General features: G+C 42.1%; 1 protein-coding gene and 1 pseudogene across 6 annotated transcripts in view; one reads left to right on the forward strand and one right to left on the reverse strand.

The window, feature by feature from the left end:
* The window catches only part of MTMR12 (myotubularin related protein 12), a 74364-nt gene that overhangs the window by 30709 nt on the left and 25701 nt on the right, over positions 1-17954 (forward strand). For 5 of the 6 annotated variants that reach the window (XM_016138281.2, XM_016138282.2, XM_036225490.1 and 2 more), the window contains exons 7-12: positions 2233-2362; positions 8219-8294; positions 13496-13602; positions 14258-14382; positions 15862-15940; positions 17283-17353. In XM_016138281.2, the coding sequence (XP_015993767.2) occupies positions 2233-2362; positions 8219-8294; positions 13496-13602; positions 14258-14382; positions 15862-15940; positions 17283-17353 (588 nt within the window). The remainder of the gene's footprint in view (positions 1-2232; positions 2363-8218; positions 8295-13495; positions 13603-14257; positions 14383-15861; positions 15941-17282; positions 17354-17954) is intronic. The other variant, XM_036225489.1, reaches the window with a different exon arrangement.
* Positions 7448-7566, reverse strand: LOC118607143 (annotated as a pseudogene).

A 17954-nucleotide genomic window follows, 5' to 3' on the forward strand; every position in this document is an offset into this window, starting at 1 on the left:
TCACCATCTGCTTGCTCATTGAGTAAACATTTGTCGGAAGCTTGCGACGGGTCAGGCACTGTGGGCATACGGAGGTGAACGGGACTAAATCCCTGCCCTCTAATAGCATCACATCAAACAGTGGCAGCTGAGTGACATTTCCTCTGGTGGAGGGGCCTTAGGAGGAGAAGGGAGTCCCACCCACTCTGGGGAGGGAAGGCTATCAGAGAGGGCTAAGACTGTATGTGAGCTCATGTGGAAGAGGTGGGAGTGTCTGGTAGGCACAGAGGGGTATTTCAGGCAGAGGATTATCATGTGCAGCTATGTAAATATCAGAGAGCAGGTCACATTTTGGAAACCATGGTGATTTAGTAGAAAAGGTATGAATTTCAGGTCTATCCCACCTCACTTCAAGTTCTTGCCTAGCTTCTTAGTAGCTAGGTGATCCTGGGGATGATACTTAACTTTCGGGGCCTCTGTTTTCTCATTTTAAAAACAATAGTATTTCGAAGTACTTTGAAGATTATAAATTATTAAATGTATGACACATAGGGTATAGTCATTAAATGAAGGTCAAGAGTATAACTGCATATTATTCAGGGTGGATCATGTTTAGAGAATTATGCTGATATAAATTATACTTAGTAGTACTATTAGGCTGAACATAAAATTTGTTCATTCAGTAAGTTCATCTTCGTGAATGGTAGATCTTTTCATGGTAGATAACGTGTGAATGCTGATTAACTAGGTGCTGGCTCACAGCTGGTTGCAATACGAGACTTGCAAAGTATGACTTTGTTGATTACTGTAATTTATATAAACATTTATTGGGTTTACATTTGAAAATTCATCCTCTTACATCCTGATTCTTGGTCTGGACCCACTTAGGAGAGTTTCTCAGCTGGCCAGTGTGTGTCAGTCTGTGTGCCAAAACCCTTACTTTGATAGACCTGGCAGCTTCATTACCTTGCGGCAGCTTTCTGTGCTTCGGCTGAAGGGTCCTCAATGCTTATGACATGGCATTTTAGGGAAGGACTTAATGTATTCCTGAGAAAATGATCTCCTATGCTTGAATTGGAGTATGATTTATGTCCATGGGGAGATATTTTTTTGCATTTATGCCTTTATGGAAATGGTCTTTATAGCTGCCTAGGTTTGAATTCCAGTTATGCTATTGTCTAGCTCTGTGACCTTGGGCAAGTTACTTGACCTTTCTGTACCACATCTGTAAAATGGAGAAAATAGTATTACCTATCCTGTAGGGTTCTAAGATTGAGTAAATAAATGTAATATGCTCGAAATAGTCCCTGGCACGTACTGTATGTATATAAGCTTAACTACTATTTTTATCATTTCTTATTATCATCCTTTGTACAATCATCTGGTTTTATTAAAAAGACCAGGTGAGAGTTTTAGCAAATATATATATATTTTTTTTTGGAAAAAAATGTTTTTCCCAGAAATCTTGTTTTTTTTTTTTTTTTTTTTTTTTTTTTTTTTTTTAAAGATGTGCAATGGCTTGAACTAACTGATTTCTGTAAATACCCAAGATTGTTAAGGTGTTTGTCACCCATAGCGAGAAGGGCTAAGGCTTGGAAGAGGGCCAAGGACAGATCTGCGGGGCTTCGGGAGCAGTGCTCTTGGGCGTTTCCACCTGGCAGGTAGGAGCAGGGCAGGAGTAGGGCAGAAGTATCCATTACTGTGATGCAGCCGTTGGCCAGCAGGCACGGGCCCTCTGCTCCACGGCTATCTGATTTGTTTCAGGCCTCAGCAACCAGGTGTCACGCTGGTAAATCTTCTTGTTGGCGTTGTATCTTCAAATTGAAGGAGGGTTTACATTCTGGAATCTGACACACTATTCAAATGAGTTTGCCATCCTATGCACAAATTGGTAGGGCTAAAAATACTTTTTAGCATTTGTGCTAAGCCTGTCTTTTAGTGCCTCTCAGGATCTTTTTATGTTATATAAATTATCTCATAGTCAGATGACTGAAAATGGAGCTATAATTACTTTTGCAAGGAGTGGAACTAGAACTTTTTCTTCACTATGCAAAGACAGAGCCTCAGTCATAATTTTGGATTAATGACAAAAAAAAAAAAAGAACAAAGTTAGGATTAACCAGTAAATTCATTCTGCTTGGATACAGATGGACTTAGCAGAGGAAATTTGGGCCTCAGGATTCACTTTCATGTCATTAAAGTACCAGCACTTCATGACAAGATTTGATTTTCTTTTTAAATTTATTTTGTCAGCCACCAGTCCCAAGAAGCAGACCGTAATGTTCGACACGCTTGCGGACTGGCTCTGGGAGTTAGAGAGGACCAAAGGCAGCGAGAAGTACACAGCAGTGAGTGTCAACGAAGGCTACAGAGTCTGTGCGAGGTGAGCTCTCAGTGGTGTGCTTCCGAAAAACAGCTTTACCGAGATTTAATTCACATGCCATCCTGTTCACCCATTTGAAATGTACAGTGTTTTAAAATGTATTCACACACTTGTGCAACATCACCACAGACCATTTTAAATGTTTTTATCATCTCCAAAAGAAACCATACCCATTAGCAATCTTCACAGCAGCCCCAGCCAACAACTAATCCATTTTCTGTTTCTATATATTTGCCTATTCTGAACACTTCATGTAAGTGGAATCATATAATATGTGGTCTTTATGTTTGGCCTTTTACACTTAATGTTATGTTCTCAAGATTCATCCGTGTTTTCAGAATTTTTTTTTTTTTATTACCAAATATTATTCCATGGCATGGATATACCATGTTTTATTGACTCATTCATTTGTTGATGGACATTTGGGTTTTCACTTTTTAGCTATTATGAATAGTGCTGCAGTGAACATTTGGGTTCAAGATTTTGTGCAACTGTATATTTTCATTTTTCTTGGGTATGTAACTAGGAGCGGAATTGCTAGGCCATTAGTAACTGCGTTTAACTTTTTGAGGAACTGTCAGACTGTTTCCCACAGCGACTACTCCATTTTACATTCCCATCAGCACTGTAAGAGAGTTTTTCTACATGGATACTGTGCTTTTTTAAGAAACCCTTGAAGTATAAAGTGTGCCTTAAAGCATTCAAAAGTGAATTTGTGTCTTTTTTCTCATCATTGTATTTGTAATCTAAGTCTAAAATTTTTAGAGGCATTTCCAAATTTATATCGTGTATTCGCTTTCCTTTTATCGAACACTTTGATTCATTTATTCATTCAGTATAAACTTTTGAGTGTCTGCTATGTGCCAGGCAGCATCCTAGCTCCTGAACGTACAGAGGTAAACAGAGCCTAAAAATCCCTACCTTCCTGGAACTGTCATTTTAGTTGAAGGAAGATGACGATAGAATAAATGAGTATTGGTAGTATATTAAAAAGGTAATAAGTGCTGTGGACAAAAATAGACCAGTCACGAGGTTAGGGGACACTTGAGCCGCTGGCGGAGAGGATCGGTCAGGCAGGGGAACAGGAGGAGCAAAGGACCTGAGGGAGAATCCTGTCTGGCTGTATGAACACCAGCAAGGAGAACGGGGCTGGCTGGAATGGTAAGAGGGGAGGCCAGGGAGGAGAGGGGCGGCTGGATGGTGACAGGTTGGGAGGCCGTTGGAAGAATTTACAGTTCGGTGAGGAGGCGTTTCGGTAGAGGCATGATGCGATCTGACCTACATTTGAAGGATGACTCGGCATAATCCTCTTTTAGAAACGTGCATCTTACCATCTTGGAACATATTCCCCAGCACCCTGCTAACAGTTTCACAAAATTTGTACGGTAGTCTTCCCTTATCCATGGTTTTGATTTCCGTGGTTTTAGTTACCTGTGGTCAACTGCAGTCAGAATCTATTAAATGGAAAATTCCAGAAATAATTCATAAGTTTTAAATTGGGTGCTGGTCTGAGTAGCATGGTGAAAGCTCATGCTGCCCCACTTCATCCTGTGCAGGACGTGAATCATCCCTTTGTCCAGCGTGTCCACGCTGTAGATGCTACCCGCCCACGTAGGTAGCGGTTACCAGACAGACTGTCACGATGTCACAGTGCTTGGGTTCACGGAATTCTTATTTTACTTAACGGCCCCAAAGTTCAGGAGTAGTGATGCTGGCAATGTAGATATGCCCAAGAGAAGCAGTAAAGTGCAGCCTGTAAGGGAAAAGGTGAGTACAGTACAATAAATCATTTTGAGAGAGGAAAAAAAACCACATTCATATAACTTTCATTGCAGTATATTGTTATAATTGTTCTATTTTGTTATTAGTTATTGTTGTTAATCTCTTACTGTGCCTGATTTGTAAATTAAACTTTATCACAGATAAGTATGTAAAAGAAAAACATAGTATACATAGGGTTTGGTACTATCCGCGATTTGAGGCATCCACTGGGGGTCTTGGAACACGACCCCCGTGAAGAAGTGGGACTATGGTTTTCTGTAGAACATTTCCCACTCATGGTTCCGACGGGCCCCTTCCTCAGCTCAGTTTTGATGTTTGTCCATCTCAAATAGTTATGAAGTTCGTCCTCCTGTCACAGTGGGGACCGCGGTGACAGTGCGAGGGCCTGCAGGGCCTGTGTTGGATCTGCTCCCCCACTACACTCCCACCCATCGCCTCCTAGGTCTTACTCAGATGCTAGAAATGCCTGCTCCTAGCAGGTGGTATTTTGTAACGTGATGTTGGTGCTGATAGAAGGCATGCCCATTCCCAGAACTGTTTAGAAAAAAATCCTGCCACATACTGATTAAACTTACTGATACTCTCATAGATGTTAGCACATCAAAAATATACCTGGTAGAGAAAGCAAGGGAAAGCTTTAAGTTAGTGGTCAATGCAGAGAATGGAGCTTTAGTGAGATTTTGGTACTCAAAATGCTCAGTGCCCCGCCTCCGCGCTTCTCTGTCCCACGGGAATGATGCAGGGAAAGCTGGGCTTTGTTCCCACTGGCACCACTATGCTAGCTGCCTGCGTGGACTTCCCCATCCAGTCTGGTCCTGCTGCGTCTGTTCTCTATTGTAGTGGCGCGAAAGCACCTCCGGTATGTATCTGATCACCTTGCTCTTGCCTCAGCGGCTCCCCACTGCTCTTACTACAGGGAACAGAACTTCATGAGTGCTACAGGGCCCTTCATGGTTTGACTCCTGCCTAAGTCTCCAGCTTTGTGTATACCGCTCTGGCCATACTGAACCCCTGCGATAGGGCCTGTGCAGTCTCATGTCTGGAATGCTCCTTTTGCTTCTAGCTGCACAAGTGAGTTACCTCCCTTTGATCTGTCAGATCTCAGCTCAGGTGTCATATATAGGGAGCCTTCCCAAGACAGGGTCGGATCTCTGTGTGAGAGCCTGCATTGAACTGCTTGCCTCTCTTCACAGCACTTCCTGCAATTGTGAGTTTATTTTTATCTGTATCACCATTTGATTAATGTTTGTTTCTGCAACCTGTCAGCTCTAGGAGTCAAGGACACTGTTTCTATATAATGACATGAATACCATGATACCCGCAGAACCAAGTGCAGTGCCTGGTTTCAAGAGGGACTCAGGAATTAGGAGGCAGAATGAATAAATTAACGAAAGTACCCTGAGTAGTTAGAGGGGACTCCAGTCAGTTTGGATGAGAATAAGAAACTTGAGTGTCTACTTCACCCTCCTGCAAGGTCAGAGCTGGCTGTTCCAGTCCCACAGACCTTTCCTTCTCCTGAAAGCCCTTCTCTCATCCTACCTCCCCATGAAGGTATCAAAAGGTCTTAACTCTAGGATGTACGTAACAGAGGGACCTATGAATGACACAGCCACAGGAAGACACTGCTGCTCCGGTACTGTTGCTTTGAAGGTTTCCTTACTCTAACTAAGGCTGTGCCTGAACAGTTCATACAACTGTCTTTGAAGGAAATCATCCTGTATTTGGAGGGGCCGTTTCTGAACTCATCTGAATGACTAAAATGACTGCCGTCCAGGCAGGGAGGGCTACTCGTCTGTAGACAGTGAGAGTCTCACATGGACCCACCTGAAGTTCAGTGAGACAGGAGAGGACATCTCCACCTCCCTTCACCGGTGCAGAGCTGTCCCATCTCTGTGCAGCCTCCTTTCCTGAGTGACTGGTATATACGCTAATATTTGTGGTTCTGATATTCGCTCCCCCTCCGGCGAAAGACAGAGAAAATTAACTGGTTAACCAGCATTGTGATATATTCAACCTCACTAGTAAGAGGAGACGTGAATTTATTTTAAAGCGCCGTGACCTCACCCCGGCTTTGTGGAATGAGCTGAGGAAGGAGCTAGGAATCTGGTTTAAACAAACCCCATGGGTGACTCTCTTGTAAAGGTTGAGAAACAGTGATCTGTTTGTAAGTCGCCATCTAGAGCAGTGCTTCTGGTTTCCAGTCCAGCCAAGTCACCTGGGAATTCTGATTTTATAGGTCTGGGGTTGGGCTTGAGAACCTGCTTTCCTTATAAGGATCCAGGCGATGCTGCTGCGTACTTGAGTAGCAGGATCTTCTGGAACAACAGCTTTCATCCTGATTGCTCAGCTAGAGAGTTTTTAAACTCCCGACGTGTAATGGTTCTGGGATGGAGGCTGGACACTGGCACTTTTTGAATCTTTCCCCATGATTTAAATGCGCAACCTAATTATTAACTCGTGGCTCATTCTGTTTTCTCTATGCCTCCCTTGGATTATTTTGAAATAAATCCCAGAGTGCAACGCATTTTATTTATAAATATTTCAGTACACACCTCTAGGAATTAAGGAATCTTTTTATAAATATAACCATAAAACCATTATCACAACTTTCAAATTTAATATTAGCTCCTTAGAACCATTCAGTATCCAGTGTTCAGATTTTCCCCATTGTTTTAGAAATTTTAAAAACAATTTGTCTTTTATCTTTTTATCTATTTTATAATTAATCAGGATTCAATGAGATTGATATCTTGCAGTTGATAGGTTTCTGGGGTCTCTTAATTTATAAATTCTCACACCATCACTTATTTCTTATAATTTTTTTTCAAGAAACCAGGCCATTTGTCTGATAGTTTCCCATAGTCTGGATTTTGATAAGCACATCCCCATGGTGATGTTTAAAATGTTGCTCCATTCGTTTTAACTTCTTGCTCACGTTCAAATTCTCATCTTTTCAACTTAGAAAATTCATCTTTCCTATGACCTAATACTTCAGAGATTTGCTTCACACATGCAGCATGCACACAAACACCATCTGATTATTTTCACTGTAGTTCTTACACCACAGGTACCTTATTTCCTGCAAGGCTTTATTTCAGGCTCTTTGAGTGAAAGAGCTTCACAGCTTCTCAGTGATAGAGCTTAAGTGGGTTTCTTATGAACAGAAGCTTGCATTTGCTAACTAGAGGATGAGATGATATCCCTGTATATCCCTGATCTCCACAACTCTGAAAACCCATCTTTCTTACATTCCTTCTGAAAAGGTTTGTTATTTTTATTTTATTTTATTATTTATTTTTCTGATGCCTACAGCACCTGGTCTTCCTAGGTGGTCTCCCATCCAAGTACTAACCAGGCCTGACCCTGCTTAGCTTCCGAGATCAGACAGGATTGGGCATGTTCAGGGCGGCACGGCCATAGACAAGGTTTATTATTTTTAGAACCTAAATTTTCCCAGGTAGGAACTGAAGTTACACAGCTTGGGGTCAGGTCCCAGCTCCGCTAATGCGTACTAGTTGTGTCACCTGGGAAGGGCCTTAGGCGTTCTATGTCTCAGTTTCTTTATCTGTAGAGTGGAACTAATAGTACATACCTCATAGTGTTGCTGGGAAGATTAAATGAATAATTCATGTTAAGTAATTAGAACAGAGCCTGGTATATAATAAGCACTTGAATGTTGTCAGGGCACTTGATAAAATGGGCAGTCATCATCATAATTACTGGTTTCCATACAAGTCAAACTGAGCAACACAAGTGCTTATATTGTCCCGATACCATGAAAAAGATCACTCCCAATTTTGGAATTCATTTACTTTTAGATATCACATTCCAGTCCTCACATTCTGTGGATGAGGGCACAGAACCAGAGAGGTGGGGTAATTTACCTACATTTACACAAATCAGAGACAGAGCTAGGATTTGAATTCAGATTCCTGACTGATTTGGCCAGAGAGAGTGGATCTGCGTTGGTTCTTAACAGGGAGTATCGTCCGTTTCCTGTGTTCATTAAAGTAGAGCGTTCATGTTCAGTGAATTAACTCTAACGCTAAAACCGATGCCATCTCTTTCTTCTAGGTTGCCAGCGTACTTTGTCATCCCCACCCTTCTTCCTGAAGAGAATGTGCCACGCTTTCAGGGTCATGGCATACCAGTAAGTGCATCTGGAAACCTAACAGCCTTGGCTTGCTCATCGGCCCATCTTGGCAAAGTGTTCTACTTAAAGCCTGTGGCTTTGGTACTAAAGAGTTTGTCTTCAGTCCAAGAGTGATCCAAAAATATCTTAGGGACTCCCCAGAGGAGTCTCTTAGACATGACGCTCCCTGGGACAGAGTTCTAAAGTTTTCACAGATGCTCTGCAGTTCTTAGCAGAGACATCTTTTAAAAGCTTTAAGAGGATTACAGATACGTCTGGTGTTGAAAGCCAGCCTGATTTAACACCTAAATAAATCATTTTGAGGCTGAGCCAACCATTCTAAGAGTAGTAGGGTTTAAGATACTTTTTGGCCTGCATCATTAATCTCTGAATGGGCGTGGCTGTGTTTTTTTCTGGGAGACAACATGGAGAGCTTACTGAGTTTTCACAGAACAGACCGGGATGAGAGCCATATTTAGCGTGTCACTGATCAAAGAAAGCAAGACTGGCAGTTACTCCAGTTTCTAATGGGCTATTGGGAGTTGCCAAGCCTGCAGGAATTTAGTGAGGAATGAGAATTACAAATAAATGCTGTGCACATGGCTGGTTGACCAGAAGGGTCACTCCTGTATGGGAGGTGAGATGTGTAAGTGGGGGTCACATGCCCAGGCCCGGCAAGTAATGAGCGTGGGCATCGCAGTGAACCAGAGACCCTCTGCCTGGTCGAAGGGGCGGCTGCTGCTCTGTGGCAGCAGGTTCGCGCTACGTGGAAATATGGGCCTGGTCTTGTCAGATGTCCTGATTTCTCAGGAGCAGCCAGAGATAGGGATTTTTATGTGAGGTTTCCTGATTTCTAAATGTATTTATTTGCTTCAGACATTTAAAAAATCATGTCTTTGGGCCCAAGCTGGCTCACGTCCACCAGTTTGCATCCTTCGACTTAGAGCAGTGGTTCTCAAACTTTCTGGTCTCAGGACTCTTTATGCTCTTAAAAAGTATTTAGGGTCTCAAAGAGTTTTCGTTTATGAGGTTGTATCTATTGGTATTTGCCATGTTAAAGTTAAACATTAAAATTTTATTTTAGGAAGAAACTCATTACATACTAACGTAAATAACATATTTCTCTGAAAAATAACTATATTGTCCAAAATGAAAACAGGATGTTTTATATTTTTGAAAATAGAAGATAGCTATGTTCTTTTATCTGCTTCTTTCATTCAGTCTGTTATGATATGTTGGAATTTGGTTGACATACATGAAGAAAAATCCAGCATCATACAGATGTGCATTTGGGAAAGGAAGAAATATTATATAGTCTTTTCTGATAATTGAGAATATTATTCTTTGATGGTACACCAAAACATTGATAAGTGATGCTTTCATAAAGATTAATTTGAAAACAATAAAACATTTTATTCTCTGCTAAATTAAAATTAATTGATCTCTGACTGAATTTTAAAATGTGTATGATTTTATATCATCCATTGGTCATTTGGAAAATATTAGTTCCCTAGGTAATATAGATCATCCAAATATCGACATGTTTCCTTATATAATATAAAAATAACATTTAATTAACATCACCTCTGTCTTATCAGAAAAGTTTGAATATTGAGAAGCTGTTCAGCTAGAAGGTGAGGCTAGTTTACCACCAAAGTTCTAATTTTTACTTGAGAGTTTAAGTTTTATCATTGACAACAAATTGTCAGTTGTTTTCTTCGAAATGATAGACCTACTTTATTCATTTTTTCCCTAAGAATGAATGTATGCTAGTTACCAAAGTCTGAATGTCCATAGTTTCCCTGTCAGTTATTCTTTCAGTTCCACAAAAAAGCATCTAGTTTAGTTCTTAATTCAGTCACCTACGTGCTTTTCCTTAGAACAAACGTTGTACTTCACTGTACTTACCTCCCATGCCATCACACAGAATACTAAAAGGGCATGTAATGGTCAAGATTAATACAATAATAATTTTTAGTCCCTCATCGAGGACATTGTCAGGTGAAACAATGTGTTTTCTGCAAGTGCATGGCCGTGAAGAATGCAGTGGCCTGTGCCGTTTGGTAGCAGGGCCTCGACTGGTGCTAAGGTACTGGCAATTTCATCTGCCAGTGCCATTGCTCATCAGTGCAACTGTCAACGCAGAGAAAAAGGCACATTACGTCTTAGTATTATTGTCAGCACACCTAAAAGGACATTGGGTTCTACTCCCTGGATCTGTAGACTGCCTTTTGAGAATTGCTATTTTAGAAGAATAAGCATGAGGGTCCTCAGCCTTTCACAGATGAATCTAGGAAAAGAGGGTGTGCTCTGCAGGAAGACACGAAGACGCATTGTCTGCCCATGAGTGGGCTAAGGAACTTTGCTACAGATTATACCAAATGACAGAGCATACTTAATGGGGTACCCGAAAACTGCTGCTTTGACTTGGTTGGGTCCTTGTCTGCTCAGCAGTCTGTTTAATTCCTTTTAGTTTCTGCATCATGCTTCCCTGGAGGCTGCCGCAGACATTTTTTTATATTCTCTTTTTAAGTTTGTGATTCCAGTCTTTTTTACTCTTGGCAATGATCTTTTTCCTCTAGTGGGATCTTGGACAGCAAGCGACAAGACCTCCCTCAGCTTTCTTTTTTTCTACCTCCTATGGTTTCTCTCTATGCTTCTTCTTCTCTCCATCTCAAATCCAAACCTCTGCCTGGGCTCTTGGTCTCATCTGCCCTTGCTTTGTCTAGGACCTGCTTCCGTCAGTCCTCCCTCTTCTGCGTGTGTCTTTCTGCACAGTCTGCTCTTCTTGGAGCATCTTCAGGTCTCCCCTAACCCAAAAAAGCCCTTCCTTAAGAGTCAAGCTGCTGTCTTGTTCCTCACTGTACTGCTAAATGTACTTAGAATCTGTACTAATTTTCTGTTCTTGCGACGATGACTCTCTTCTTGCAGCATGACTTCTCCTCCCCGCCGTTCTGCTAAGTGGCCCTCTAGACAGCATCGAGCTTTTGTGGCCCCCGTTCTCCACACCGTCACTACAGTTTCAACACTGATGACGTCCTCGCTTTTTTTGCCTTTTAAATTCCTGTATTGGCTTTGGAGACACTGCGCTGTCAGAGTCCTCTTACGCCCTTCATAGCGCCTCTCCTTACTTCCACTGCTTTCTAGCCTCCAATTTTACATGTTCCTCTAAAGCTCTGTCTTTGGTTCTATTAAGAGAGACACTGTAAATGTATGAAATAATAATCCACTCCCCTTACTTTTTTTAGATAAACAAACTGTGCTTCTTGTCTGTTGTCAAGTCATTCATATTAAGAATTCTGTGGCCCTTTTCCCAGACAGAAATTGTACGTGTTACAATAGGAGAACACGTGTGCTTTTTGCTAAATCCTGTGAGAATCTTTCTCTGACCAAGAATTTTGCTTGTTTTCTATTCACTGTTTTAAATAGAGGATATTAACAGAGTTGCCCCATGGCACCTCAGCTAAGCTGAGATGGTTATGTTTTTGCCCCAAATAGAAAACGGGTTATGGTTAAATACCACCAAAAGCCACCTTTTCTGCCCCAAGAGAGGAGATAAAAAGGGTTAAGAACACTTAATTTCTTAGAACCTGCCACCCAGTCATGGCTAGTAGGACTTTCTCTCCTTTCATCAGAGTGAGCTGCACCAACTAGGGGGGCATTTCGAAAATTGCCAACTTTGGCAGAGGACTGAAAACTGTGGTGATTTCTTCACACTGCTTAGCATGACATTGGGAAAGGGAATAAGAGGACAGCAGAGGGCCCTTTGAATGGTCTCAGCATTCTAACACTTCCACCTCTTTGTGAATCTTAAAGTACCGCCAGGCCCTCGGGCGAGTCAGCACTCGTTGGCAGTTTCCAGGCAGCTCTGTGTCCCTCTGCCTTCACTCCCTGCATGGGTTCACATCTCCTGCACGTCAGCTGCCAGTCAGCTGTCATTACCAGAGCTCCAGTCCTGCCTCCTTTTCCTAAGCTATATAACCCTCATCTTAGGTGCCTCTTGAATATCGTCCCATAGATGTTCTATTGGTACTAGGCATCTAACATATCCAGTGCTGAATCCATCATCTTACCCCGAAACCCTGAACTGGTTCCTCTTTCTGACTTAGTAGAGTAAGTTGGTAGAGTATCACCTGGATTGTGTGCTGGTCTCTAGTCTCCCAGCCCAGGCTGCTGCTCGCATATCCAAGGTGTGGTTTATACCTTACGGAAGAATGGCAACAAGGTGTCCCCTGTGGGCAGCTGAGATCTTTTAGTTTTACCTTTGAGCCAGGGCCCAGCTCAGGGCAGGGGATTGGCTTTAGCCAGGCGTTTGTACGGGGCACAGAGTTCACAGCTGTATTCACCCGTCCCAAGCAGCCTCGCCCTCTCCTCCATTCCAGGCACTGCGGGCAGATTACTTTGCCCCAGGACCATTCCTACTCTCCATTTGTTCCTGTGAAACAGCAAACAAAACTGTATCTAGAAAAACTGGAACTTTTCACTTACGGTCATTCACACGATTTTTTCCTCCTCTGCCCTCCCTTTGTCGTCTCTGGAAATTCTCCTCTGTGTTTTACCACCTTCGCTTTACTATATTTGTAAACTTATTTCCTTTTTAGAGTTTCAGCTCCTTGGAGGTAGACGCATAGTACCTCAGCCCTCTTTACATCCTCCCACAGCCTAACTCAGCGCCTTGCACTGTCTTCTCGTTTCAATACATGTTGAGTGGCCTGCTTTCCGTTCCTTCTATTGTGAACTTCCTCTCGTGACAGGAGCTGCCCCCTTTGTGCCGTCCAGGCAGAGCACGACCTTTAGAGTCACACTGTTGCAGCTGTCTGTGAGTTAATTTATGTCAAATCCTGACATGATTAGCTGCACACCAACTATAGCCACTGTCCTAGAAGTATTAATCATAATGCTGTTGTCCTCAGGTAGGTTCCCAGCCCTAAAGCCAAGTTCAAAGGTATATGTTAGACCATGAACAGGTCTGAGTGTGTCTGTCTAGACCTGTTTTGTTTTTTAAGACTAAATCAATCTTTTTCATTGCAAGTAGCTATTCCTTGGCTTAAGAAAGTTGAATATATCCAGCCATTTTGTACTGAAGTTATAAATTTTCTTGTCCGAATTTAAATGCTAGCTTGTCACTTATGGTCATTCACGATTTTTTCCTCCTCTGCCCTCCCTTCGCTGTTGGGTTGTGTGTATTATGTTTAGAAAACCTTTATTCCCCTCTGCAGATATGGTGTTGGTCCTGCCACAATGGATGTGCCCTTTTGAAAATGTCAGCACTGCCCAAAGAACAGGATGATAGTATTTTACAAGTCCAAAAGAGCTTCTTGGATGGGTCAGTACTGGTTAACATTTTGTTATTGTTCAGCTCAGTTCTTGTTTTCTGAGAAGCAAGGAACAGTTCTCAGTAGTATGTGCATTTCTATTTAGCTCTGATAGCTTAGTGCTTGGGAATACAACTTAGAGCGGTCATTTTAATTACATCGGAAGGAGTCAGTGTAATGTAATCATTAAGTGTCGACTGCATCGTTTTTAGAGGTGCCGAAAGCATTTAGGGGGAAGTGGCACGATGTCCGTAATGCTAACAGTTGTGGAAACTAGGTCATGGTGTATGTCAGTGTGCTATTCTTTTCTACTTTTCTGCATGTTTGAAAATTTTCAAAATAAAAAGTTAAAACACCGAAGTAGATAAATTAAAACAGAAAAGGAGTAGACTTTGGAGTTAAATTGCCTTGGTTCAAATCATGGCTCAAACAGATCGTAAACTTCATAATCTTGGGCCAGGGAGTTCCAGTCCACACACCTCCGCTTCCGCCTCCGCCGACTGGGACCGGCAGCCCTGTGGTGGCCGCCCCGTCGGTGAGCGTAACTGGGCGGGAAGGGGGGTGGTCTTCTCACAGGTCTCGGCACATAGGGAGTGCTCAGGAGAAACAAGCTGTTTCTAGTTCTCGTCTGCTCTCCTAATCTCTCGTCATTTTTTTGATACCTAGAATTTACAGGATCATCCACAAACCACCCAAAGAACTTGTCAAAACTGAAGACCTTTCAAGCAACTTCGTATCCCTGCAGGACATCCAGACTGCATACGCTAAATTTAAACAGCTGTTTCTGATAGGTGAGAAGAATGCTGAGCAAAACCTTTCTGTCAAATGGGGAGAGACATGCCACGTGGATCAGGTGAAAGTTGGTGCCTTTTCCCTGGGTTCCTTCTGGTAGTACGTAGAAGTTCATGGCTGTCAGGGTTGATGTCCGGGAGTGGGGGGGCTGGTAGCCGAGGGGCCGGCTTCCATTGCCTCGCTTCCCTCTCTGTTTTTCTTCTGCCTTTTGCCACCTTTCCCTTTCTCTCCTTCCTTCAGCACACCGGTTGCCCAGTGGTGAGCATTGGGGCTTCTTTGTTTAAAAGTCATAGAATCGTACAATACCTGTAGTCACTGGCTTGTTTGCAGTGATTTAGAAAGCAAATGATCTGTTTGTTTTCCTCAGTGGTTTATTAAATGGACTCCCCTGCCAAGTGGAAATATTTTCCTTTTTTCCCCCTGAATGAATATATATACAACCATGTAAAAACAATCAGAAACGAACAAAGGAGAAAATGAGATATGCCCATCCCAGCCATCCCCAACTTCCCCGCCCAGGCTACTCATGATGAACAGTTTAGAGCGCAAATCATATCTAATACAGCTCAGCTGGCTGTTGCATCTTTCATTCTTGAATGAATTTTTACCGTCTGAGATTTCACACTTACAGGTCACTTTTCCGAACTCAGACCTTGTAGCCTAGCAAAGCCTAGCTGTTAATTTATTCAGCCAACATTTACTGAATTTCTCTAATATGTACTAACCAACTATACAAGGCATTGGAGAGAAAAATGAATACGACACCAAGGGAGAAAGAAGTGTACACAGATAACTAAAAGACACTGTGATATGTGTTATTAAGTAGATTTATAAAAAGTAGGGACCTGGCGGAAAGTCTAAGATATTTTACTGGTTGATACAAGATCGCGATTCTCCACTTTGTTTTCATCACCCAGGACTTAGAAAGAGTATCCGCCTTTTCATTGGTTTGAGGTTGCAGCTTTGAAATATATCAGACTTCTGTAAAATGCAGGATCTCTGTATTAGGCGGGTCGAGGGATCGTGTGATGGTCTGAAAGGTAAATATATCTGTGTATTTAGGATTCCAGTGGGAGCTGTGTCCCCCCATTGGGCCTCTGTGGCATCAGGATGTATCTCGTTGGGTTTTCCAGTTTTAGGAGCAACAGCCTGGACGTCGGTTATTTCTGCCTGAAGCCTGTTATTCTCCTTGTTGAATTTCAGGGTGGATCGTGGCTCTGATACATATTGTAAGGACACTTTTTATTTGAGCAATAAAAATATGTTTTTGACTGCCACACCCTTCCAGGGGCTACAGTTCAAAAACCATTTCAGCTTAAGTTTTCAAATGCCCGTTACTTAAAACAGAGATTTTGTGCCTGGATTTGCAATTTAATCTGGGGCTGTTTGTCTGGACAGCATGGTTGAGTAGCACACGTTTTTCGTGGCAGGTGTTTGGGGAAACCACCTGACTTCTTTACTCTTCTTTCTTCTTTCAGATAACAGCACCGAATTTTGGGACACAGATATAAAATGGTTTTCTCTGTTGGAAAGTAGCAGCTGGCTTGACATAATCAGGTATTTCAAGCCACTGTTTTGTGTATGAGATTTATAGTTCTCTAATTCAAAGTAGTAAAGCAAATTGATAAATTTAACTCTTTTATATTAGACAGTTAAATATTCTTAGATCTGTTCAGGGCTCAGCTAGATTTTACATTTGTTATTTATTTATGTGCACATTTGACCAGAATTTACAGACATGCTACCTGCTCACAAAGAGATCTCCTCTTGACCATAGACCAGGCATTGAAAGACAGTGAAAAAGAGTGCGGCAGCCCCGAATTCCGAGGCGCAGTGCTGGGTCTCCACAGGGATGGGAAGGGGAGGGATGCCGTGTTAGAAGAATTCCCTGTCTTTTGTGTATATTATCTATTTAAAATTTTTTTTTTTAAATCATGATTAGTGTCACTTAGTCATTTGGATTTTTGGAATTAGGTTTGAGATTCCAAGAGAACAGAATTCCAGTCCCTCTCCTACTTCATATTTTGAATAGCTCCTCTCTGTTGCCATTAAATGGAGAGAGCAGAGGGAGGCACAGAACAGAAGAGGTTACGGGGTGAGAGAATGGCCCCGATCCTGGGATACGCTTGAGGAAAGGCAGGAATTCTTCCTCTGCTAGCTCGGCATACCCCTCGGTTCTGCCGTGAGTGCTGCAGAGAGGAGAGCAGCCTCCACACTCACTAACAGTTATGTCTTAAAGAGCCTGCTGCACGTTCCGTGATTTGAACGTGTTATTGCAAACTGCGATAAGTGTTATAAAAAGAACCTTTTCTGTGCGCGGGGCAGAGAAGGTTGAGCGTCCCTAACCAGATGAAGAGGCGGGGGCGGGGATGGGGGCACCACTGCAGGCAGAGAACAGCGTATGTAAAACCCCTAGTTTAAAGCAGGTAAAGCAAAGCTGTCTACAGTGACAACAGTCTCAGAATAGAGCATCTAGAGAGACACAAGGCTTTCTGGGTACATTGGGTCTTTTCGGCCACACTGACCGTGTGGCAGGTAACCTTGAATTAAAACAATATGCACATGCAGCACAGTCTCCAGATGTGGGCCTTTACGGCTCATACTAGGACTCACCAGCAGGCTCCGGTACGAGTTCTCCCTGAGGGTTTCTAGTTTAGAAATCACCTAGGAACATTTTTACATCAATTTTGGGGTTCCCTTTTGAAAATTTCAAGTTTCTAATAGGCAGATGAGTGTCTTACAGTATCTGAATAGTATAAATGGTAATTTGGAGGGATTTAGCATGCAAAAGTAAGTTAGACAGACAACTGAAGATCAAGTCAGACTACCTCTAAATTTCTTACTGTTTCGATACCAAACTCAAGAATTAATGCTACTTTTTCTCGTCTCTCCCATTTAGACGTTGCCTGAAAAAAGCAATAGAGATTATCGAATGTCTGGAAGCACAAAACATGAGTGTTCTTCTTTTAGGTAATATATTTAAAGCACAAAGCTTGGTTTCCATTTTCCTTCCCTTGAGATTCAGTTTCTGTAGATAGAGCTCTGCGTGATCGGAATTGTCTTGTTGAAAGAATGAACTAGTATAGAAATCCTTCCTATAGCACCCTACCTTTGGAATCCTTTGCATTGGACTTCAGTGTTACAGTTTAAAAATAAATTCTTTACTTGGAACTTGGCAGATCTGTTCACAGCCCAAGAAGGAATTGTTTGGTATCTTTACCAAAGCTCACATTTCCTAATGTTTCAAATTTTATATTAACTCAACTTGGGTTAAAGTTAAGATCTTTGGATAACCCCTTTCATAGAAAGAGACCCATGCATGGTTTAATTGTTATTTTTATGTTTGTGTTCAGCAGCCTCATGCAGTTGCCATAGAAACTTTGTGGTCTGTGATAACCCGTTGTATGTGACGACAGGACATAAACATTCAGAATGTGTAAAAAGCGTGTAAACCACCACACAACCGAAATCATTGCCGCCATTGGTTAGATTTGAGCTAAAATATTATGTCTGCTGTCTAGAATACTTCAGGTTTCTTATAGCCCTAGGCTTCAGATTAAGTAGATCTTTC

The sequence above is a fragment of the Rousettus aegyptiacus genome, unplaced genomic scaffold (genome assembly GCF_014176215.1).
Source record: "Rousettus aegyptiacus isolate mRouAeg1 unplaced genomic scaffold, mRouAeg1.p scaffold_m13_p_8, whole genome shotgun sequence".
Classification (NCBI taxonomy): domain Eukaryota; kingdom Metazoa; phylum Chordata; class Mammalia; order Chiroptera; family Pteropodidae; genus Rousettus; species Rousettus aegyptiacus.